General features: G+C 35.6%; 2 protein-coding genes across 3 annotated transcripts; one reads left to right on the top strand and one right to left on the bottom strand.

Annotated features, from left to right (window-relative positions):
* Positions 1 to 848: 848 nt before the first annotated feature.
* Positions 849 to 5,734, bottom strand: primpol (primase and polymerase (DNA-directed)). The gene is made up of 13 exons (XM_059553935.1): positions 5,423 to 5,734; positions 5,240 to 5,334; positions 4,933 to 5,071; positions 4,199 to 4,346; positions 4,048 to 4,099; positions 3,745 to 3,899; positions 2,803 to 2,965; positions 2,571 to 2,665; positions 2,280 to 2,366; positions 2,027 to 2,135; positions 1,851 to 1,933; positions 1,394 to 1,440; positions 849 to 1,299 (listed from the first exon to the last, which is right to left on the bottom strand). Exons 1-13 carry the CDS (start codon positions 5,627 to 5,629, stop codon positions 1,072 to 1,074), a joined length of 1,608 nt encoding a protein of 535 aa, XP_059409918.1. The 5' UTR covers positions 5,630 to 5,734; the 3' UTR covers positions 849 to 1,071.
* Positions 5,735 to 6,411: 677 nt separating this feature from the next.
* Positions 6,412 to 20,296, top strand: ncapd3 (non-SMC condensin II complex, subunit D3). Of its 2 annotated transcripts, none has more exons than XM_059553934.1 (35): positions 6,412 to 6,544; positions 6,988 to 7,139; positions 7,253 to 7,415; positions 7,544 to 7,719; positions 7,846 to 8,013; positions 8,371 to 8,432; positions 8,876 to 8,963; positions 9,054 to 9,187; positions 9,359 to 9,431; positions 9,967 to 10,092; positions 10,203 to 10,455; positions 10,586 to 10,621; positions 10,710 to 10,829; positions 11,220 to 11,293; positions 12,338 to 12,472; positions 12,859 to 13,079; positions 13,197 to 13,388; positions 13,602 to 13,699; positions 14,254 to 14,363; positions 14,452 to 14,556; positions 14,762 to 14,873; positions 15,133 to 15,234; positions 15,339 to 15,577; positions 15,663 to 15,742; positions 15,834 to 15,971; positions 16,054 to 16,187; positions 16,478 to 16,674; positions 16,764 to 16,874; positions 17,778 to 17,945; positions 18,063 to 18,181; positions 18,308 to 18,375; positions 19,081 to 19,122; positions 19,223 to 19,285; positions 19,748 to 19,805; positions 19,912 to 20,296. In XM_059553934.1, the coding sequence occupies exons 1-35, from the start codon at positions 6,493 to 6,495 to the stop codon at positions 19,982 to 19,984; spliced, it is 4,242 nt and encodes a 1,413-aa protein (XP_059409917.1). In that variant the 5' UTR covers positions 6,412 to 6,492; the 3' UTR covers positions 19,985 to 20,296. The 2 variants fall into 2 exon arrangements, with proteins under 2 accessions (XP_059409917.1, XP_059409916.1); XM_059553933.1 differs by having other exon boundaries at positions 14,449 to 14,556.
* The last annotated feature ends 619 nt before the right edge of the window (positions 20,297 to 20,915 follow it).

Below are 20,915 nucleotides of genomic sequence, written 5' to 3'. Positions count from 1 at the left end.
CACAAAATCTGATGGTGAAGGTGCGCTCTCAAATGTAGAAAAGGCACGTCACTTCACTGAGACACTCTAATTAAAAAAAAAAAAAAGTTTCATAATGTAGTGAATAGGAATAGAATGAACCCATATTTCTTTTTTAGATGATAAAGTCTATTATTAATGAAGTTGTTATTGTTATGTTGTTAATAATAGTAACTCATTAATAAAAATATGGAATTTATGGGAAAACATAGATAGATAAATTTATACAGCCACAATAATATATTCAGCCCTGTGCTGCATCTCTGCTCAGTAATAGACCGCTGCTTCCCTCTAGTGGAGGAGACAAGACACTTTTAAATCAAGTGTTTCTTGTGCTAAATTTGATAATACATACAGATATTATAATAATATATTATTTAATAGTTTTATTGTGATTGTATGAATCAGAAAAGTAACACAATCAGTTTTCCATCCATTTAACTTGTCACAATAATCTGTAATTTTTACTGTTTATGGTTTTTCAGTATCAAAATTAAAACTAAATTAAAGTGCTTGAAAAGGTAATGACATTTGGCAACACTTATTTTACTTATATTTGCAAATGTTTTATTTAAAGCAACTGCTAAATTTTAAATTTAAGATCTCTTTTAGTAGGTTGAAATCTTTACACTGCATCAAATTAAATCAAATCCATTTGAGGATCTTGAAAGGGGTCAAGGGTTTCCACAATCAAGGCAATACATAAGCAATATTTCTTCTCAGCATTATATGTATACAGGATGATTTAAAATGTATTAGATGTTTAATATATATACACATACACAAACATACACGCCCACACAAATACTCACACAATTCCTGTGCACAGATTCTTTTGTATTATTTCTATTTTTAATTTACTCAGGCTAACAAGCATTGCGATTCTAAATTAATCCATCTATGTATATAAAATCGAAATACGTTTAACACACTTGTAATTTCCTAAATCATATAATTTAAAATAATTTAAAGAAATTAATCACCTTTGAACACTTGGAAAATACAGTTAGCTAGGAAACAGAATTTAAGAACATGTTCTAGACTTTTGGGTTATCATTCACACTCAGTCACTGCCTGGAGCAGAAGCTCATCAGGTACCTCTTCAGTGGCCCTTTCTACTTCCTGCAGAGCTTCCAGATAAGCGGGGTCATCAGGCCACTCTCCCCAATCCTCAGCCTGAGGAGCCGAGGAGGACCCTGGTGAATCAGTCCTGGGTACAGAGCTCTGTGCAAGCTCAATGTTCCCCAGTTCATCCGTTAAATATGCCTGATCTTCTTCATCCTAATGTAAAGAAAGGTGTAAAAGTCAACACACAAATATACATTCAAACTAATGTATGGTTATGTAAATTACAGATGTCTCCATCCTGACTGACCTCCATCAGCAGGTGACTCATGCAGACCTCTTGAGGCAGAGGGAAGCCTGTAAAAACATAAAAAATGCCATAATAGTACAATCTAACTCATTCATATGTTTTATCATTCTCATTTATATACTATTATAGCAATTATTATTACTTGAATTGACTTTATATTTTAGTTTTCTTTTGTAATTTTTATTCTTTTTTTTATATCCGTTTCAGTAATTTTACTACTTCAACCTGAATGTATTTGAGTTAGTTGCTAAGACAATATATTCATATTTTATTTCAGCTTTAGAGAAAATGTTTTGTTACCAAGATTATCAAGCTCTTATCTAGAAGCAATATCATCTATAGCAACCGAACCGTCACCTCCAGTGGCAGAACAAGCTATAGTAGTAAAGCTGTATAGTAGCTAGAAAGTAAAGGGTTTTATGTGGTGCTATGTAATGTATTCTTCTGTGGAGCCTACTGGAGGATCTGTAGTTCTGTGTCCTGCACTCAGGGTCATGACATTTTTGATACCACACTTCTTCTTTGAGATCCACTACAATTCTGTCAAAAAGAAGAATAAAGAGCATCCGTAATTGTCACAGACCGCCAAGCAGACAATGTAAAGTAATGCAAATCACAGCAGTACAGACTCACATGATGTTATTGCTCTTGTGAAAGCGATTCACGTTGTGGCACCAGCGGAATTTCTCAATATCATAAACCAACAGCTGTTCAGATGCAAAGTAGTTCCATCGCCGGATGCCTGTTTGGGTTAAATGTGACATTCAGTTAATAAAGCTTTCAGCTGAAGTAATTCTTTTTGTGAAAAAGTGCTTTGAGTTACATTAGGGACAAACACGTTTCTTTCATGTGAAAGAAACTGAGGTGCAATGAAAGCATCTCTTACTTCCTTGAATGCCATCCTTGCACACAAGTGTCAGCACAAATTCATCCACTTCTTTAAAAGGAGACGGCTTCTGTTCACCCAACAGATCTACAGTATATGGAGAGGACAAAGGGAAAAGTGTCTACTTGTAGTTAACCTCAATGCTGTGCACAGTAAAGCATGACATTCATGCGGGGTAAATGCAGTAACTGCATATTTTAAGTGAACCACATTGAGTTAATTTGCTCACAAATCCTATTCTGAGAATCCACTGATAGCACTTAGAGATGTTCATTTTGTATTTCTCATTACCAGAGCTGTGTGACTCTATCGGAAGGGTTGAACACTGAGATCCTGCTGTACTCTTCTGTGGCATCTCAGAAGTCAAAATCCTCTGTCCCGTGAAACTAATGCAAAACAGATATGTGTGTTAGTGTGTGTAAAATGCAGTATTCTAAAACAAAGATACAATCACAAAAAAGCTGGCCCCACCATAGTGTGGACAACACGTTAACACCAAGATGTAAAGATGCATACAAATAACCTGATATTGGTGATTAGGGAAGCTAAAAATATGCATTCTTCTTTTGTGGTGTGCTTTGAGGGCTTTGGGACGAACTGGTTGTCTTCTGCCACACAAAAGGCTGCATTCTTTCCCAGTTTGGAGGACTTGTAGAGACGGAAGTTTCTGTTCTTGGTGTAGACTCCTTCAAAAGAGGAGAGAATATATATATAAACTACATTCTGATAATATAATTTCAATAAAGTGTCATTAAGTGTAATTAAAGAGAGTACACTTTCATGGCAATGTTTTTTAAACAGCTAAGTACACTATAATAATAATGTCAAATTAAAAGTTGTTTTTTAATGTTTATTTTAAATCATGTTTTAATAAAACCATGATTTTTGTCTTGATTTACAAAAAATGCACTGACTTTGATGTGTTGAGTAAAGCACACATAAAGTACTTGGTTATAATTTTAACTGTTGTGTTATTCAAAATTACATTTACATTTACATGTAAATGTAAATTCAAAATTACATTTTAAGTAAATATATTTTAAATGTACTAAATTGCATGTTCATCGTTACAAAGGTAAATAACATTACAAATATGTTTAAATACATAACATAAGATGACATTAAGGTATATTAAATGTACTTTAACCATTTTTCAAAGATAATAGAAGTCATTATGAAAAGTAGTCACGCAACTATTAGCATTTTATATAAATGTACACTTAAAAATTAATTTTAAATTTTAACAGCATTTTCATTTAATTGTAAATAACATGCAATTAAATGTCAGAAAACATTGCATACTGTTCACACTTAACTTTTAAAATATAATTTTTATGTAATAAGTAGTCTTATTCATTTAATAAACAGCAAAGTTTCAGTGAACAGTAGTCATTTTCAATTGTGTCATTGAAACAATACATTTTTCAAGACTTTGTAGACTAAAAAACAACCTATTAATTCTTACCCAGGTCAACAAAAAGTTGTTCTTGTCCATTTTTACTCTTCACTATAAGAAAGTCAAGATCCTTCTCTTCATACTTTCTTCTCTTGGCCTGAGAACCATCCACATCATCTCCATTCTCTCTTGGACAAACTTCTGTTGTAGCTGCCTCTGGTTTGCTTTAATCAAACCAATATGATATTATATCAGAAACAGAAGGATGTATAAATATAGAACACTGTAAAAATATAAAAGATGAGTTTGTGAGAAACAGATTCAGTTCTACGTTCTGAGTTTGGTCACAGCTTCCAATATTTGTCATCTCACCAGTTTTGAAGGCTTTTTAGAGCAGGATTCAGGATATCATGAATAAATCGCCCTGTGAACATGCACACACACACATCACTATCACAGACTGCAACAAATATATCTGCATCAACCACCATGTTATCACTCTTCTGATATGACAATGACTCACCTACATGAGAGTTGTCTTTGAATGCAACACTGGGAAGCATGAAGATAAGATGGCGACTAAACTTCTCAGAGGTGCTGGAGTCTAGATTAAGGACATCTTTTGCAGAGCATCGTAGACCATAAACCTCCTCTAGCTTCTCACACACATACTGTTTTTGTATATGAAGGAAATTAGTTTTTGATGTCCACTTACTACAAGCCTTTTTTATTCCTGAAAATCAGCTATTTATTATAGTATGACACACTATTCAAAAGTTTGGGGTCAGTAAGTTTTTTTTTTTTTTTAATAAAAAAAAAGGTATTTTAAACTCACCAAGGCTGCATTTATTTGGTTAAAAAGACACTGTAAACAATAATATTGTGAATTATTATTACAATTTAAAGTAAAAAAAATTTTATTTATTCAATCTTCAGTGTCACGCCATTCTTCAGAAATCATACTAATATGCTGATTTGGTGCTCAGTAAAAATTAAATAATAAATGTTGGAAGCAGTTGTGCTGCTTAATATTTTTGTGGAAACAATTACACATATTTAATTAGATATATTTTGAAATTGATATTTAACAGTAAATCTTGAATATAAATGCTGAAAGTAATCTGAAATCAAAATCTTGTTTAACATTATAAATGTCTTTATTGGAATATTTGTTCACTTCAATATAATTCAATATAATTTCTTAAAAAAAAAAAAATCTTCCTGACCCCAAACATTTGAAGAGTAGCGTATACTTACCTGGATTAGTTTTGACACCATCATCTTGCCGTCCAGGTGTGTGTTGAAGGCTTTGTCGAACTCTAAGTCAAAGTAAAGTTTGCAGACGGCTCCTTCCAGAATGACCTCATAGCAGTGCATCAGAGACTGTCTGTGAGTGCTGAAGAGAAAAAGATCTCTCATTCACATGCAGCAGTGCCTCTAAGTGCATGTACATTTTATTAAAAGAGACTACTGATTACAGTTGTATAAAATTCCAGATTATTTTCTTTCAGTATCTTTCCTAAAACTGATTTATACACACGGTATCATTATGTGTCGCAGTTACCTGTAATAATGCCAAAGTTCACTATAGCTGGTCACTAGGAAGATCCTCTGTCCAGCATCACTGCCTTCCTTCTCCAGTGAGAATAAATGCACGTCCTGTTAAAGATATAATAAGAGCCAAACACTTTAAAAATAGCAAAGTTATACCTCATTTAATCAGATATGCAGCAGCTTCTGTCTAGACCTGTTTCATGTGCTGAGTGAAGGCGATGGCTGCGTTCTGCCGTGGGAAGAGTCTCCAGACGGAGGAGGGCTGCCATGGCCGGGACAGACGGGGCTTGTATGGACAACTCAGAGGAGAAGACTGAAAAGATGAGGCTCTCTGCTCTACAGACTTCAGCCTGTCCTGCCATTTTCCTCTGGTCGTCCTTGCCTCAAAACACTCACTCATGCTCTGTGGTGTGATCAGCAGGGAACAGTAAAGAGCTCAGGAGAACTGAAGCCACCTGTAAGCGAATAAAAGTCCACAAGCAAATACACAGTGAAAGCTTCTGATACAGCAGATCGTAACAGATTCTCTAATACAGGGCTATTATTAGTCTGTAATATGAATGGTGTGCATACTGACTATCAATACATATGGAAACAGAAAGAGAGAGAGAGAGAGAGAGAGAGAGAGAGAGAGAGAGAGAGAGAGAAATATAGACAGTAACTTTAGATATAAAATTTATACAGCAGGTTTATAACCATAGACTGGTTATAACATATACAATGTATTCTACGATATTTATATATTCAGCCCCTGTACAAAGAGTACATTTAAATAATGAATGCTGCACCTAGTTTGGTCGCTTACTTGAATTCTTCCTTGTGTAGTCCTTTGTTAATTTGTTTTTGTACATTTACAGTCTGAAGCGTTTCCTCCATCGGGGCATTATTCTCTGTTTTGAGGAACGCGCGTTAATGCGCGTCATAGAAACGAAGCGATGCGCATGCGCTGGATTTACCGAGCGCGAAACGGAACTGCTTTAAGTCATGAATATTAATAAGTCGACACCCGCCCTCGTCGTTTTCGACGTTATTTTTGCATTTTGTCTAATTGTTTTCATGTTATATTTTTATAGATTCATACTATTTATGCACGTTATTGTACTGTTATTACAGAAAGTTCAAATAAAACACATATATATATATATATATATTTTTTTTTTTTAAACCTAGTTAATATTCATGAGCTCCCCTGCGTATGTCGCCAAGCATGCCGGGATTGCTGTCGCCCAGTACACAGCGGCTGTTGGCGCGTTATTTTGAAGTATGGAGTTGATACGTGCGCTGCAGTTATTAAAATTAAACCGTGTGTCTACAGGTATGGTTTAATTTTTTTCAAGAGCATGTCCTAGAAACAATGGTTAAATTACTTTTGAGATCCACTGTGTGTATTGTTGTAGTAAACCTCGAAATATGTTGAGTTGCAACTGACGGGGATTTCGGGGGATTGTTTTGGTTTCGGTTTATATTTTGTATTTTATATATATATATATATATATATATATATATATATATATATATATATATATATATATATATTTAGCATAGCAGAGAGAAACTTTAACTAGCCGTTGAAACTGTCATAGTGTTTATAATTAGATTGAACAAACAATCAGGGTGACTCACGGTATATCATATTAACGTTATATAGTCACAATATATATGTATATCCCATAATCACAGTCTGTGTCATAATGTGAAGCGTGCAGAATTTATGAGCATTATTAACGAGAGTGTACATATATTGTTGACATGTTTTAGCCTGGGTGGATGCAGTGTGGGACTTCGAGTTCACCCACACAGACTCTCTTGACCCTGTTATTGAGGAGGAGATAAAAGAAGACCCTGATGTTTTCAAAACAATTTACATGCAGCTTTTGCCCTTCTCCAGTGAGGATGATGAAAATACACAGGTATAACATGTGATGATGCTGTGATTTCTTTCTGCTTCCACAAAATAGTAAATCTCTTTGCAATGCAGGCGGTGTAGATGTAACTTACTTATGATGTATTTTTTTCTCTGCAGAGTGTCTGGGTGGTGTTTGGTGAGAATGGTGTCTCTGCAAAAACTCTGGTGGCCGTCCTTTCCTACTTCATCCTTAGTGCTAAAACCAAAAGTCCCAGTCTTGAACAGAGACTATGTGGTCTACAGGCAGCCTCTCTATACTTGTTGCTGCTAAAAATACCTGGTCAGTTTCCATCCCTTGCATCTGACTGCAGTGCTGAATTCCTTCCTAATGCATTGCATGCCACTGATTTCAGGTTGTTAGGCCATCACTAGTTTATTTTATGTTTTTTTGTTTTTGTCCATCTTTAGGGAGTGTTGCAAATAAAGTGTACCATCAGATTCTTTTTGATACTTGTTTGAACATGCCCCTGAAATGCTGGCCTCAAGACTCTGGCAAGAAACGCAAAAAAGATTCTTTGAAAAGCTCTCAAGGTGATCCCAAAACTGGCAAACGGTCCAAACCCCCAAAGAAAGTGTCAGAAGAGGTATAGAATTAGTATTTAGTTTGTGTGTATATGTGACATTTACACTTATCATCTTTAAAAGTGTTTTTTCTTACTCTGTCAGTGTGACAGTGGTGGCATATATTTTGGTGTTTTGTTTCCCAACAGATGGAGATTGATGATGATGAAGATGATGAAGAAGAGGGGGTGTACTTTTCTGCACAGGATTTGCTGAAACTAAGAGAGGGCATTGTCTTACTGGTTCGCACACTTCTGAGACTGCTCGAGAAATTTTCCCTTCGTGACAAACCTCAGAGTGCTGATAGCTGTGTTCAGGTCAGTCACTGATGATCAGGAAGTTCCTCACTTAGCACTTGTGTGCTACTTGTGGTTGTGTCGAGGATTTGTGTGAATGTTAAAAGTAGTTTTAGGTACAGCTGTTCATTTTTTTCTGTTTTCTGTTAGCCAATTAGATCCTCTTTGCGATCTTAAGAGTGAGACTATTTGGTCTTTAGATAATCAGTTCTCACATATAAAGCATATAAAGCAATGTTTTTGTATAAATCTGAATACGGTTGAACATTTTCACACATTGGTAATAACCTTTGAAACCTTTAAAAAAATATATTTTTACAGTTATATTTACAGAATGCTGAGGTTTTTTTTTTAAATATTATTTTTATTTACTTTCAGCTTTTCACTGAACTTACCAACTTTGAGCCAGTCATTGGAGAGATGTCATTCTCTCAGGAAAGGTAAATGCAGAAGAAAATGGGAAAGATGAGGAAATGCATTTCAGCACTACTTATAGTATCATTTAGATATTATTTATTAATATTTTGAATTGGCTTTTATCTTTATATTTTAATATATATTTTGTCGTGGTTATTTTATGTGGTTACATCATTAAAAAAATATATAGGTATTTAGCTTTAATTAGTTTTTATTTCAGTTTTAGTTTTTGTAATTTTAGCATTTCCACTTGGAACTTATTTTATTTCAGTTTGTTGCCCAAGCAATATAATTTGCATTTATTTTTCAAGTTAAATTTTTTTGTCCAATATTTATATTTATCTTAAACTATTTTATAATAGGCGATAGCTTTAGATCAAACAATTTTAGTATTGTTTTAGTTAACAATATCAACTCTAGTGCATTTAAGATTCTTTCACACAAATGATTTTTGTGTGTTTTCAAGGAGTGTCGACAGATTACAGAGTCTGCCTGAGCTGTCCTACCATGGACTGGGGCTACTTTGCTCAACCATTCATGGTGAAGGAGATGAGGTGAGTATGGGTATCTCCCAAAAACCACTGCATTTTAGTTGCATGAGTTACATTACATTGCTTGATCTTTATGGGTGTTGAATTTTACAGTGCCGTCGCCGAGTGTTCCGCAAACTACTCTATGTTATTCTAATGATGAAAACACAAGAGAGGTCCAAGCCATGTCTCCTTGCTCCATCTCAGACTGTCTGTGGTGCCAGAGACCAGGCCATACTTTTCATTAGGTTAGTGACTGACTGTTTATTCCATTTTTCCTGGGGTTCCGGTAATGTATTATGTAGGAATATTTATGTTTTCAATTTCAAATTTTTTATTTATTTATTTTTGTCCCATGCTGTGTGTTCAGCATTGATTCTGTGAGTTTATATCTGAATTATGTGTTTCCTGTGTTCTAGTCATATTGTTGATAAGCAGAGGGAGGCCACATTGCCACTTTTACGGATCCTTGTGCAACACATCTGCCATCAGGTATATTTTATTTTTTTAATAAAATTTGTACTAAAAATTAATTGCTTAATTTTAGTTATGTCTCAGCTCACTTGTCATTCCAAACGTGTATGTTGTTATTCTTTTTATGGAACAAATATATTTTTGAAGAATCTACACACATAAGACATTTTATAGTGATCACAGTGTTAAGGCCCAATACATAAACAGTTCTATAAAAGTAGTTTATATAACTGTGTGCTATATTTTTTATATAGTTTTTTTTAAAGCTACAGACATTTATGTAATTATCCGCTATCAAATCATTCATGAAAATCAATAGTAAGATTTCAAATATCTTGAGACCAAACATTATTACATCAAAGACCTGACAACAACAAATCTTTTAGGATATTTCTGTCATTTACTCACTCTCATGTCATTCTTAACCCATAAAACTTCTGTTAATCTTCACTAATATTTATAATGAAACCTAAAAGGTTTCTGTCCCTCAATTACAAGTCCAGGTTACTTCAACTTAAAAGATCCAGACACTCCGTGTGTGTGTTTGTTTCAGATGGTGGAGAAGTCTGAATATCGAGCAAGTGGAGCACAAGCTGTTGGGAAACTGATGGCTAAGATGCCGTGTCAGGACTACGCAGCCATTGTTAAGTGGCTCTATAGCTACTCCCGAAACAACAAGGTAAACTGTGTGATGTGTCATGTCAAAGCCCCACGGCTATTTTAAGTTAAGCACAGATTATTTGTTATTTGTCTGTTCCTGATGAATAACAGTGGAAAACCTCTGTTCAGGTGGCGTTCAGAATGTTTGCGCTTGATGTTGCCCTGGTGCTGTTGGAGCAGAGAGAGTGGGATGTGGACGATACAGTGGACCCTGAGCTGGCTGTGTTCCTGCCTCACAGGTTTCTGGTGCACAACATCATCTACAATCATCGTAATGATGTTTCCCCAACAGTCAGAGGTCACGCGTTGCACTGCCTGGCACAGTGTCTGGAGCTTGGTTCCCAGAATGCTACAAAATGTGTTCATGAGCTCTTTTCCAACAGTATGTATATTACTACAATACTGTAACTGTACAGCTCTGTGTAAAATGTTTGTATATGAGTGAGCTGTATTATTTATTTGTAACAAGCAGCATGTTTGAATACTGAATAAGCTCATTCTTTTCTTATTAGGTGCTCAAACTATGTTGGACTCAGGCCGCTCGGAGCGTAAGATCATATTTCAGTATTTAAAATGTAGTAAGTGTAAAGCATATTTTATAGTCTGTGATGGTTCATTTTGAGTTTTGTTTTTCAGAAACTCTAAAGCGAAGAGAGACTGTTCAGAAAACCGCTCTGACCTTCAGAACCATTGACCTTACAAAACACAAGAGCATTACCACGTCCCACAGGAGTGTCATGAACACTTCCTTACAGAGTAAGCTCACCTCATATAGGCCTTGTCACAAGATGTCTTTTAGGTCATGCAAGATGTGCACATTGCTATTTATTAAAAGGTGAAGAACCACCATTATTCTTTACTTGCCAAACTAAAATGACTGTAAAAACATATGTTATTGGATTGTACTGTTTTTAATGTAAATAGACAACGGAGGTGTGTTTAACTGATTAATTTTTAAATCTGAACATCTGTACATCTGAAATGAAAACCTTTTTGTTAATTGTATGTGTTGTATAATTTATTCAGAGATCGCCATGAAAATTGCCTTGATGCTGGCATGGCATTAAAAAGTGAAAAAATAAATATAGCCCTTGTCATTTGAGTTTAAAATTTTAAATGACTGACTATTTCTTTATTTGCTTTTAGATGAGGAAACTATGACTCTGTTTAAAAAACATGTCAGTGATCCAAAAACCAATGCTAGAAAAAGTGCACTGGAGGTATGAAATACATTCTACACTTTGAAGTGTTTCACATTTTTCTTATATATGTTTACTTTTAAGTTTTCTTCCACCAAACTTCTTTTTAGAACTTTAGTTGTTCGATTATTTTTACTGTAAGACCCTTTTGAGAAAGTTGCTTTTAAGCACTGCTGCTACAGCCATAAACATTCAAATGTTCAGGGGTGCACATAAGTGGTCCGCAGGTCCGCATGCGCGACCAAAATAAAAATGCGTTATATAAATATGTTCTGACAGCGCATTTGCGTACCGACATGGTTGACATCTGTTAATACACAATTACCATTTTAGATCACAAACTGTATTATACAAGTTTTATTTTCAACCTGAAAGCATAAATCTAGGCTATGCCATGCCGTTTTCAAAGCACAATGCAAAACTGTCATCCATCCACTGACGCTCTTTAATAAGCAGCGCTAAATCCGGAAGCGCCTATACTTACTTGCCGGCAACCTGCCAAAATAAAAGCCTGCTGATTTTAAGTTTGAATATGATGAAATGCTTTTATTTATTTATTTCTAGACGCTTTTATCCTAAGCGACTTAAAATTGGCAAATACATAAAGCAATTCTTCTTAAAGAGGCAAACAAAGAATGTAGTAGTAAATATTAGCATTTTATTTTTACGTGTACTATAAAATAAATGTATTTGTATTTAATACTAGGACTGCCTTTTATTTTTAATAATATAATTAAACACTATTATTTAGTTTATTTACTATTATTTTATTTTTTTAAACTAAATAAATTGCAATAATATTATAACTATTAATACAAATTTTTTTTAGTTATATTTAATGGGTCACGCTATATGCAATGTGTTCTCTTATGAGAACCAGGCTGAAAAAAAATATGTGCACCCCTGCAAATGTTGTTTTTATCCTATTTCCTATGTCCTATGTTTTTTATCCTTTCCATCATTTTTTCCATCTTTCCCAACAAAACCACAATTTTTATTGTTGAAATACTGTAGTGTAAAAAAAGCAGCTATAACTGATTGCGTGTCTTTCATGTGTTTGTGTAGACCGTCATGAGTCTACTGAAGCATGGTGTGATCTCATGCAGTGCGGAGAATCTGAGTATTCTGTCAGATCGCTGCAGGGATCCTGCTGTCTCCGTGAAGAAGAAAGCCTTGCAGTGCCTTATGGATCTCCTTGCTGTGAGCACCCCCTCCCAACATCACAATACTATGTCCATCTGTAATGACCAATCATATGGTTAGCTAGTCAAAACAGTCAATCTTTTACCTGTGCCTCAACATTTTAATGTTACCACCAAGGCCAGGTTTAAATTCTAACTGACTTTGTATTTGTCCTGTTTTTCTCATGACCAATGTAAGGATTTCTTTCACAAATAAGATACTAATCATATTTGTTTACTCATTACTGCACAATTTTACCCACAAAATAATAATAATTTTTTTAGGCCTGTCAACTTGAATGGTTGCTATTAACCTCTAAACTCAGATTTTCGTACTTCTATGCTGGTTTAGAATGTGTCCTCAGCATCTTGTGAACTTCTTCCGTTTAATCGTTATGTTTGCAGGCTCTGTCTGAGAACAGAGAAGTGCAGGAGGCCTGGCTGAGAGGAGTGTTACCGGCTGTCATGGACTCTGAGAGCTCTGTGCAGGAGAAAGCTCTTGAGTGTCTGGACCATGTCGTCATTGCACACATTAAGAGTCAAGGCAAATATCGGGATAGTGACGCCTCTCAGAAGTTGGCCTGGGAATTACTGGGACTGCTGTGTGAAAAGTGTCAAGACCTCAGGTCAGTAAGACGTGTCCTAACCATCTGTGAGTAGTGGTGTGTGTGACATGATTCCCATTTTTTTCTTTTCTTCCATTGTTTTAATTCTGTCATCCTCCACATCTTTCTCCTCTGTAGCCGGTATTTTAGCAAGGCTTTCAGCATGTGGGCTTCTCAGCAGAAGTTCACTCCTGCGTTTGTGAATGGTTTGCTCTCTCATACCGAGGGAGAGAGGGCTGCTGCTGCCTGGCTGCTGTTAGCTAAGATTGCCAGTTGCTCTCCTAAACTGAACTATGGCACCATACTGGATACCTGGGAGAAAACTATCAGGTCAGAGAACAGAGCTAAGGAAGTGATGGGAATTGTTTATTTATTATTTTTTTTAACCTCCTAGTAAATGTACAGAATGTTACAGTATAGAGAAAAAAATGTCATAGAATATGCCGTTTTGTTTTTTGGATTTTTACTGATGTTAGTGTTTAAAATGTGACTGCTTGTTCCAAAATATTTGTTTCATGATTTTTATTTTATTTTTATTAATAGGTCACCAGTTGTTTCAGTTACAATGACCTGTCATATCTTGAGCGTTCTGGGTGACATTGCCTCTAATCTCAATGATGACACCAAAACCAGAATAGTAGGTAAGTGTGGTTTGTCAGGACTTCAGAATGCAACTGATATGATCGCAAATGCATCTGAAGATAATTATTTGTTATTATAATTTAAAATAGTCCCTGTTTGTGGCAGATGATGTGGTTTCATCATAATTGATCTAGTGAGGTGGCAGTACAAGTCTCTTATGCTAACCAAGGTGGCATTTATTTAATTAAAAATACAGTAAAAACAGTAATGTTGTGAAATATTGTTGTAATTAAAAATTTGGTGCTAAAGAAACATTTCTTTTAAATATCAAAATGAAATGGAAATCATTTATGACATTTATAAACGTCACTTTGAATTGTTGTTAATGTGTCCATGCTGAATAAAATAATCAATTTCTTTCTATCTTTCAAAGAAAAAAAACAATCTTACTGACCTGATTTTGTACTATAGTGTATAGGTACTTAGTTTAATTACCTACTGGATGTTTGTGAAAGCTGGGTAATTCAGTGAAACTATCGCGTTCACAATACAACTTTGTTAGTAATGGTATTTTCATTCAAGTACATTACAAATGCACATTTTACCTGTGTAGATGATCTGATGAGCTGGTTGAAGACTTTCAGCCTGCCTTTAGAGGTGATCAGTTCCTGTGTGGATACTCTGGTCAGATTTGCAAGATCAGACAACACTCAGGACACTTTGGTAAGATCATACCATTGCCAGGAAGGTTTTAATAAAATGTGTTATTTATACTATAATACTTTTTGTGTCTGTTTTTTTTTTTTAGAAGTTCCTGGATCGTTTCTGTGGCGAGCTGGTCTCTGTGTGTGAGAGTTATCTGTCTGGTGTCATTCTACAAGAGAAGGGAGCTGAAAACATCAATGAAGACCTGCTGGTATAGACCAAGATTTTTATTAAAAATGCAAATTTTTTTTTTAAGGCATGCTTATACAATTATTAAAGTTTTTTTTTAAACGAAAACGAGTATAATTTAGTTTTTACATGAATATTTTACACCCTCTCTGACTTTTACTATTAAACAGGTTGTGAAGGATCCTTTTTAAGTTAAAGATTTTTTTTTATTTATATCCATTTCTCAGGTGAAGCATCTTTATACACTTGGTGCTGCTTCTCTCCATTGCCCTTCTAAAGTGGGAAAGAGAATTTTCCTTCTGGTTCAGTCCGTTCTAACTCCCTCAGAGCAGCAGCCAGGTTTGTCCATGCAAATATCTATCTTTTTTTTTTCTGTGTTTGGTATGTATGTGCATCTATCCCAGTTTTCCAATGTGCATGTGTCAGTATTACACCAAAAAAAGACAACAAAAGAGCTTCTCAGAAAACTTATCTAGTTATCTGCCCTGACTGTTATGCATTTTTAAGCTTTTTACACCTGATGTCAATATTAGAGTCTTAGAGAAATGTTGCAAATCCATCTGAACTACATTTATTTTTTTTGTTGTGTTTCTTATAGTTCCTGCTGAAGGAGAAGATCTTCCTGCTAGTCAGCCGCTGTCTCAGTTCAAACCCAATTCCATGCCGACAGTGGTGCGAGCACATGCTGTTATCACATTAGGTCTGAAACATTTACAAACTAATTGTTTACTTTAGACACCCAAAACCCAGCAGGCGGAATGTGACGACGTCTTTGAGTTTGGTCTTGTTCTCTTTCTGTCATAGGTAAGCTGTGTCTGCAGCATGAGGAACTGATGTTGAAGTATCTGCCTGTGTTTGCGCGAGAGCTGGAAGTGGGCACAGAGTTGGCCGTTCGTAGTAACGTGGTGGTGGTGATGTGCGATCTTTGCGTGCGCTACACCAACACAGTGACCCGATATATCCCAAATATCTCAGCCTGTCTGAGAGACAAAGACCCCATCGTCCGAGAGCAGACCCTCATTATGCTCACTAACTTGCTGCAGGTACACACGCAAACCTGCGATCCTTTTTTTTTTTTTATGTGTTTGTCAGTTTTGTTCTGCATTTTGATGTTTTGCTCTTTAACAGGAAGAATATGTGAAATGGAAAGGTGCACTGTTTTTCCGCTTTGCTATTGCTCTCGTGGACCCAGACCCTACCATTGCAGAGTAAGAAATGTGACCAAAGAAAATCTTGTCACAGTGCAGTTTCTTTTGCCGTTTTGATCTGATTTCATTTTTTTTGTTTGTTGTTGTTTAGTCTCTGTGAGTACTGCCTGGTTGACCTCCTGCTTAAGAAGAGTCCCCTCATGTTTTCCCAGCATTTCATCGAATGCATTTTCCACTTCAACTCTTACGAAAAACACAAGAAATATAACAAATTCCCTCAAACAGAGAGGTAAATTCTAAAATGATTCATCATATGATCATATGATTCAGTGAATTCTGAAAATGTGTTTTGTTTGTATGTTTTCTGTTAGTGAGAAAAGCAAGTTTTCTTTGAAAGGACCACAGAATCAAGGCAAACGTTTCAGGATCTACAGGTTCCTGCTGAAAAACTTTACTGATGAACAACGATTCAGTATCACTACTAAAGTCTGCCAGGACATCCTTGGTAAGAGCTGTGTGTTTGATTGACTTCTTGCTGTGGTGTTTGCAGTGTGCAGGGTTTGTACAGATTTTGGGAGTGATATTTAGCACTTTCAAGGGTGAAGAAGCTGATTATAATAAACTATTCTAATTGTAAATTTCCAAATCATCAAATTAGAAAATGATGTAACAAATGAATGTTCTGTTGTAAAATCGAGACGAATGGTCTTTCTACACCGAGATGGTCTTTCTACAATTCGGAATCTTAGATAAGGATACGTAGATGTTATCCTTACAGATTCTTCTCTTCTCCAGCCAGTTTTGTGGACTCTGAGCTGCCTCTGGACTCTGAGGGCTCAGAGTTGCTTTCAGACACATTTGACATCCTGTCACTGAAAGAGATGAAGCTGACAGCCATGAGCGGCCCAGCAGCAGGAGAGGAACCTCAGGAGGATGAGATGGCCATGGCTAAAGCTGTCTTACAGGTGGCCCAGAAAAAGCTGGTCTCACAGGTGAGAAAACCTCCTGAAGGTGGATTCTGAAGGCAGCCAAAACACTATTGTCTGATCTTTGTTGAGCTGGCAATCTGTTTTATGTTCAGGTCCAAAAGAGGAACTTTGTGGAGAATGTTATCCCTATCATCATCAGTCTGAAGAACATGCTGGAAGAACAACACTCACCTGTCCTGAAACACCTTATGGCCTACCTACAGGTAATGCATATAGAAGTGATTAGATAAAAGAGATGTGCTTTTTGTCCTTACTTCTTTAAATAAATGTGGTTATTTATTTCTCTATGCATATATAACAACAGACAAATGTCTTCCACCACCTCACACTATAAGTGTCATTTCTTTATTAAAGAGCTGACAACTGTCAAGTTAATCTTTCTAAAACACTGATGAAAATGTCTAAAAATTTATCTCAGGACCCGTGAAGTTGCAAAATGCATGCAATAGAGCTGTTCAGTCAAAATGGTAAAAAACAAAGCAGAAATCAGCATTTAACTCCTATTATTGGTGATCAGTAGACTACAACAAATATAATTTCTGTGTTCCCATTTTCTCCCAAAGCAGAAGAAAAAACTACTGCTAGCATTTCTGTGACTTTGTGAAAGTGGGGAAAAAATTGATTGATTGAGAGATTGATTCTGGTGTTTTTCTATCACTCCCTCAGCAGCAGTGTTAACTAGTTAATTTAATGCTATGGGAATATAACACAAAGTATAGTGATATAAATGTACATTACATTACAAAAGATTTATGAAGTTAATAACTGGAAATTTTTCACCACAGACTGAAATGTGTCCATTAGAACACTTGTCTGATTCATCAAACATGGAAACCGATCTTTATTTTAGTTTTAGGAATTTAAGCAACAGAAAATTGGAAAGTGTCGTTATATAACCACTGACCATAATTTACTCATCGTAAAAGAAACACAAAAAGAGTAACCGAGTAAATTGATCATTGTCATTTTATGAGTAATCTGTTTTTCATACTCATCTCTATTACATAGTAGTAGTTTAACCATGTGTATTTGAAACACTTATTTATTCCCAACAAAAGCCAAACAAATATTTATTATGACTCGAACCTTTTATGTGTGAGTTACAGGTGACCATGCAGGACTATCGTTCAGAAGTGAAGGAGTTATTTGTTGCTGATGAGCAGTTGGCTGCAGAGGTGGAGTATAACCTCAAGCAGTTTGAAAAGGAAAAACAACAAGAACAGCAGCAGATGGAGAACCAACTGGCCAACTTCACACTATCACCCCGGCGAAACGTTAGTTGAACATACACCTGCATAGAAGAAGTTTGGCAACAAAGCCATTAAGTGTTACTGCTGTTTTTTGATGACTTTTCTTCCTTCCCGTTTTTCCTTCTCTTGCTCGTTCTTTAGGGTAATGCTGTGGCTTCTCCTGCCCAGGCAGCAAACGTTGGGGGGCAGACAGGTTTTGACACCCCTCTGAATCCTCACGCTGCTAAAGGTCCTGCACAAACCCCTAAATCTGCTCTCAGGTAAAACTGAGCCACATCCCAGTGCAACAGATAATTGGACAGTATAATATAAGTGTAATAATAGTATCATCAGCAAACATGATCTGTATGAATGGATATGTTGTATTTAGTTATTCTTTCTTTCAGGCGTCGCACTTATGCTGGCATGGTAACTCCAGTCAGGACCCAATCTTCCCCTACAGTGTTTTCAACAGGTAAACCCAATAACAGCCTTTCTGTTGTCAACAACAGGAAAATAAAGATTCATTTCTAATCTAAATTTTTTATACTTTCAATTTTAATTAATTACATGTCTTAATATAAATTTAGGTTTTATTTTTATTTTCTATGTTTTTCATAAACATATAACACTAATTTTAAATAAAATAATGAAAAATATAGCTGCAAGCAGCAATTACGGAGCCAAGCACTACTGAAGCCTGCATAAAACCAACTGCAGCAATGAGTAATTAAAACCATTTTTAGATGATTTTAGTCAAAATGGCAGAAAAGTTACAAATACAACCACTAGTAATATGATTTAATGGCTTATCGCTTTTGACCAATAGGACCTCTATCAATGTCAACTTGTCAAATTTTATTACTTTCCCGCAAGCATTATAAATGATAAATTATCAAAATTACAATTATGGTTACAAACTTTGGACATTCCAAGGCATATTTTGCTTCTAATATGGGTGGAAAATTTAAAATTGTATGTGAAAAATAAAAGAAAAAAAGCATTGTCAATAATAAAACAAAATGCATTGCTTTTTGTTTACTTAAAGATCATCTGTATTTTCAGTTAAAAATATTTTTTACTGTAAGTGCATACTCACTCACTCACACACACACACACACCCACACACACACACACACACACACACACACACACACTCTCTCTCTCTCCTCTCTCTCAGGACGAGGAAAACAGGTTGGGAGAGCCATCAGTACTCCTCAAGGTAAGATTCTTTCTTTTGGATGTCTCCCATAGTTACAATTGTCCACCTCTAGGGGCTGATCAGTTTAAATAAACATGAACTCTTTTCTGATTCTTTAAAGCGAGCATCAATGAAGTGACATTTGGAGAGCAAGTCAGTGCCATCTGCAATGAATCTGGAAGAGGTAAGGTTTTTTCCATCCCTTACCTGGACCCTTCCCCCGTGAACATTGCCTGACCCACACGAACCCTGCAGCACGACGAGGACACCAGATCCCCTGTTTGTTTTGGACACTCTACCCCTTTGGCCACTTTTGTCCCCTGTTTTACTTTATTTTCTGTTAATAAAAGCCTCTCCGAGGCCTGACGCCACGCCCACTGTGTCTGTCATTTGCTCCTCCCGTTACACAACATAACCCAGGTCTATAGTTGGGTTTTAAAAATGACAGGTCCATACTTTTCAGCTGATTTGGTTACAAAAGCCTTTACATTTTTTTTATTTTTATAATGTGAATAGCAGTTTATAATTAGAAATGTTATATTGTAAACCCTTTTCATATATTGGAAACCTAAAATAACTTTTCAAAACGTACTGTAAAAGTACTAAATAGAAGGTTGTGAATGATAAAATTTCTATCTGGTTACAGGAAGCAAAGTTGGGGATGAAGACGAGAGTGTTCTGCATCTCATGTCACCAGAACAAAAGTAAGTTTATACATTTCATATGAGTTGAGATTAATTGACAATATTACATGTAATTTAACATAATTGCTTAATATTACTAATATATATTTTTATTAATCCCCCACAGAAAACTGGTGCCCAGACAGTGGAATGTGGAATCTCCTCTTGTACAAAAACAGAGAACTAAAAAAAGGTTCTAGTTAATGTTTATGTGTGGCTGTATTAGGAGTGTTAATTATACTTTTCGCTTCCTCATATCTTTAGAACAAGCTCCCTTTACAGATCACCACACAGAGGGATTCTTGATACCGTATATTCTCATATTGTCTTGTTCCTTAAAAGCATTATTAAAATCTTTTGATACTCTAGATTGTATCATGTGGATTTCCTTTTTATATTGAAATGTGCTTGTCTCAAAGCCACGTTCGACCTTTCTTGAGGTTCATATCTGTAGAGGACGTGTTGCTGAAAATTAATGACTGTATTACATAAAAATGCATTTGCACACACAATTGTTTTGTTTATCTTTATGGTGTCTAAAACAAGGTTTGCCACTTTATGGATAGCTGAACATGCACACATACACACCAGCACAAATATGTATTTTGTCCTCGCAAAGGAAATGGTAAGCATAAAAGTATAGAAATGTTTATCAGATTTGTCTCTTAGAATAATCTAGTAATGTTAATGTCTATTTACCATTCACATAACCTCTTGTAGTATTTATAAAAATCAATCAACTGAGCCAAGTAAATATGATATGACATGAATATAAGAAGGCTTTTGTTTTTCTCCCTTTTGCTTCAATCAAGCATTCTTGAAGAATATTCCAAAGAGCAGCTTGTGCGGTTCAATAGCGTCTCACTTGTATTTACAAGTTTAATGTCAGTGCCACATGAGGGCAACAGGCGTCTTTTGACATCCGTACAGATTAAACAAGCAGGTTTTTATCAGAAATATCAGATATATCTATCTATCTAATATAAATTCGTTGTCTTGCTGAACGCTGGTTGGCTGCAGTGTTGCCAGATTGGATGGACGATTTCCAGCCCAAAAGCTCACAAAAACCCGCCCACTCCAACAAAAAACCGCCCATAACTTTAACTAACAAAATAATGTGATACAACATGT

Source organism: Carassius carassius, chromosome 7 (assembly GCF_963082965.1).
Source record: "Carassius carassius chromosome 7, fCarCar2.1, whole genome shotgun sequence".
NCBI lineage: Eukaryota > Metazoa > Chordata > Actinopteri > Cypriniformes > Cyprinidae > Carassius > Carassius carassius.
Note: the sequence above shows the minus strand (reverse complement) of the source record. Positions and strands in the feature narration are given on the sequence as shown.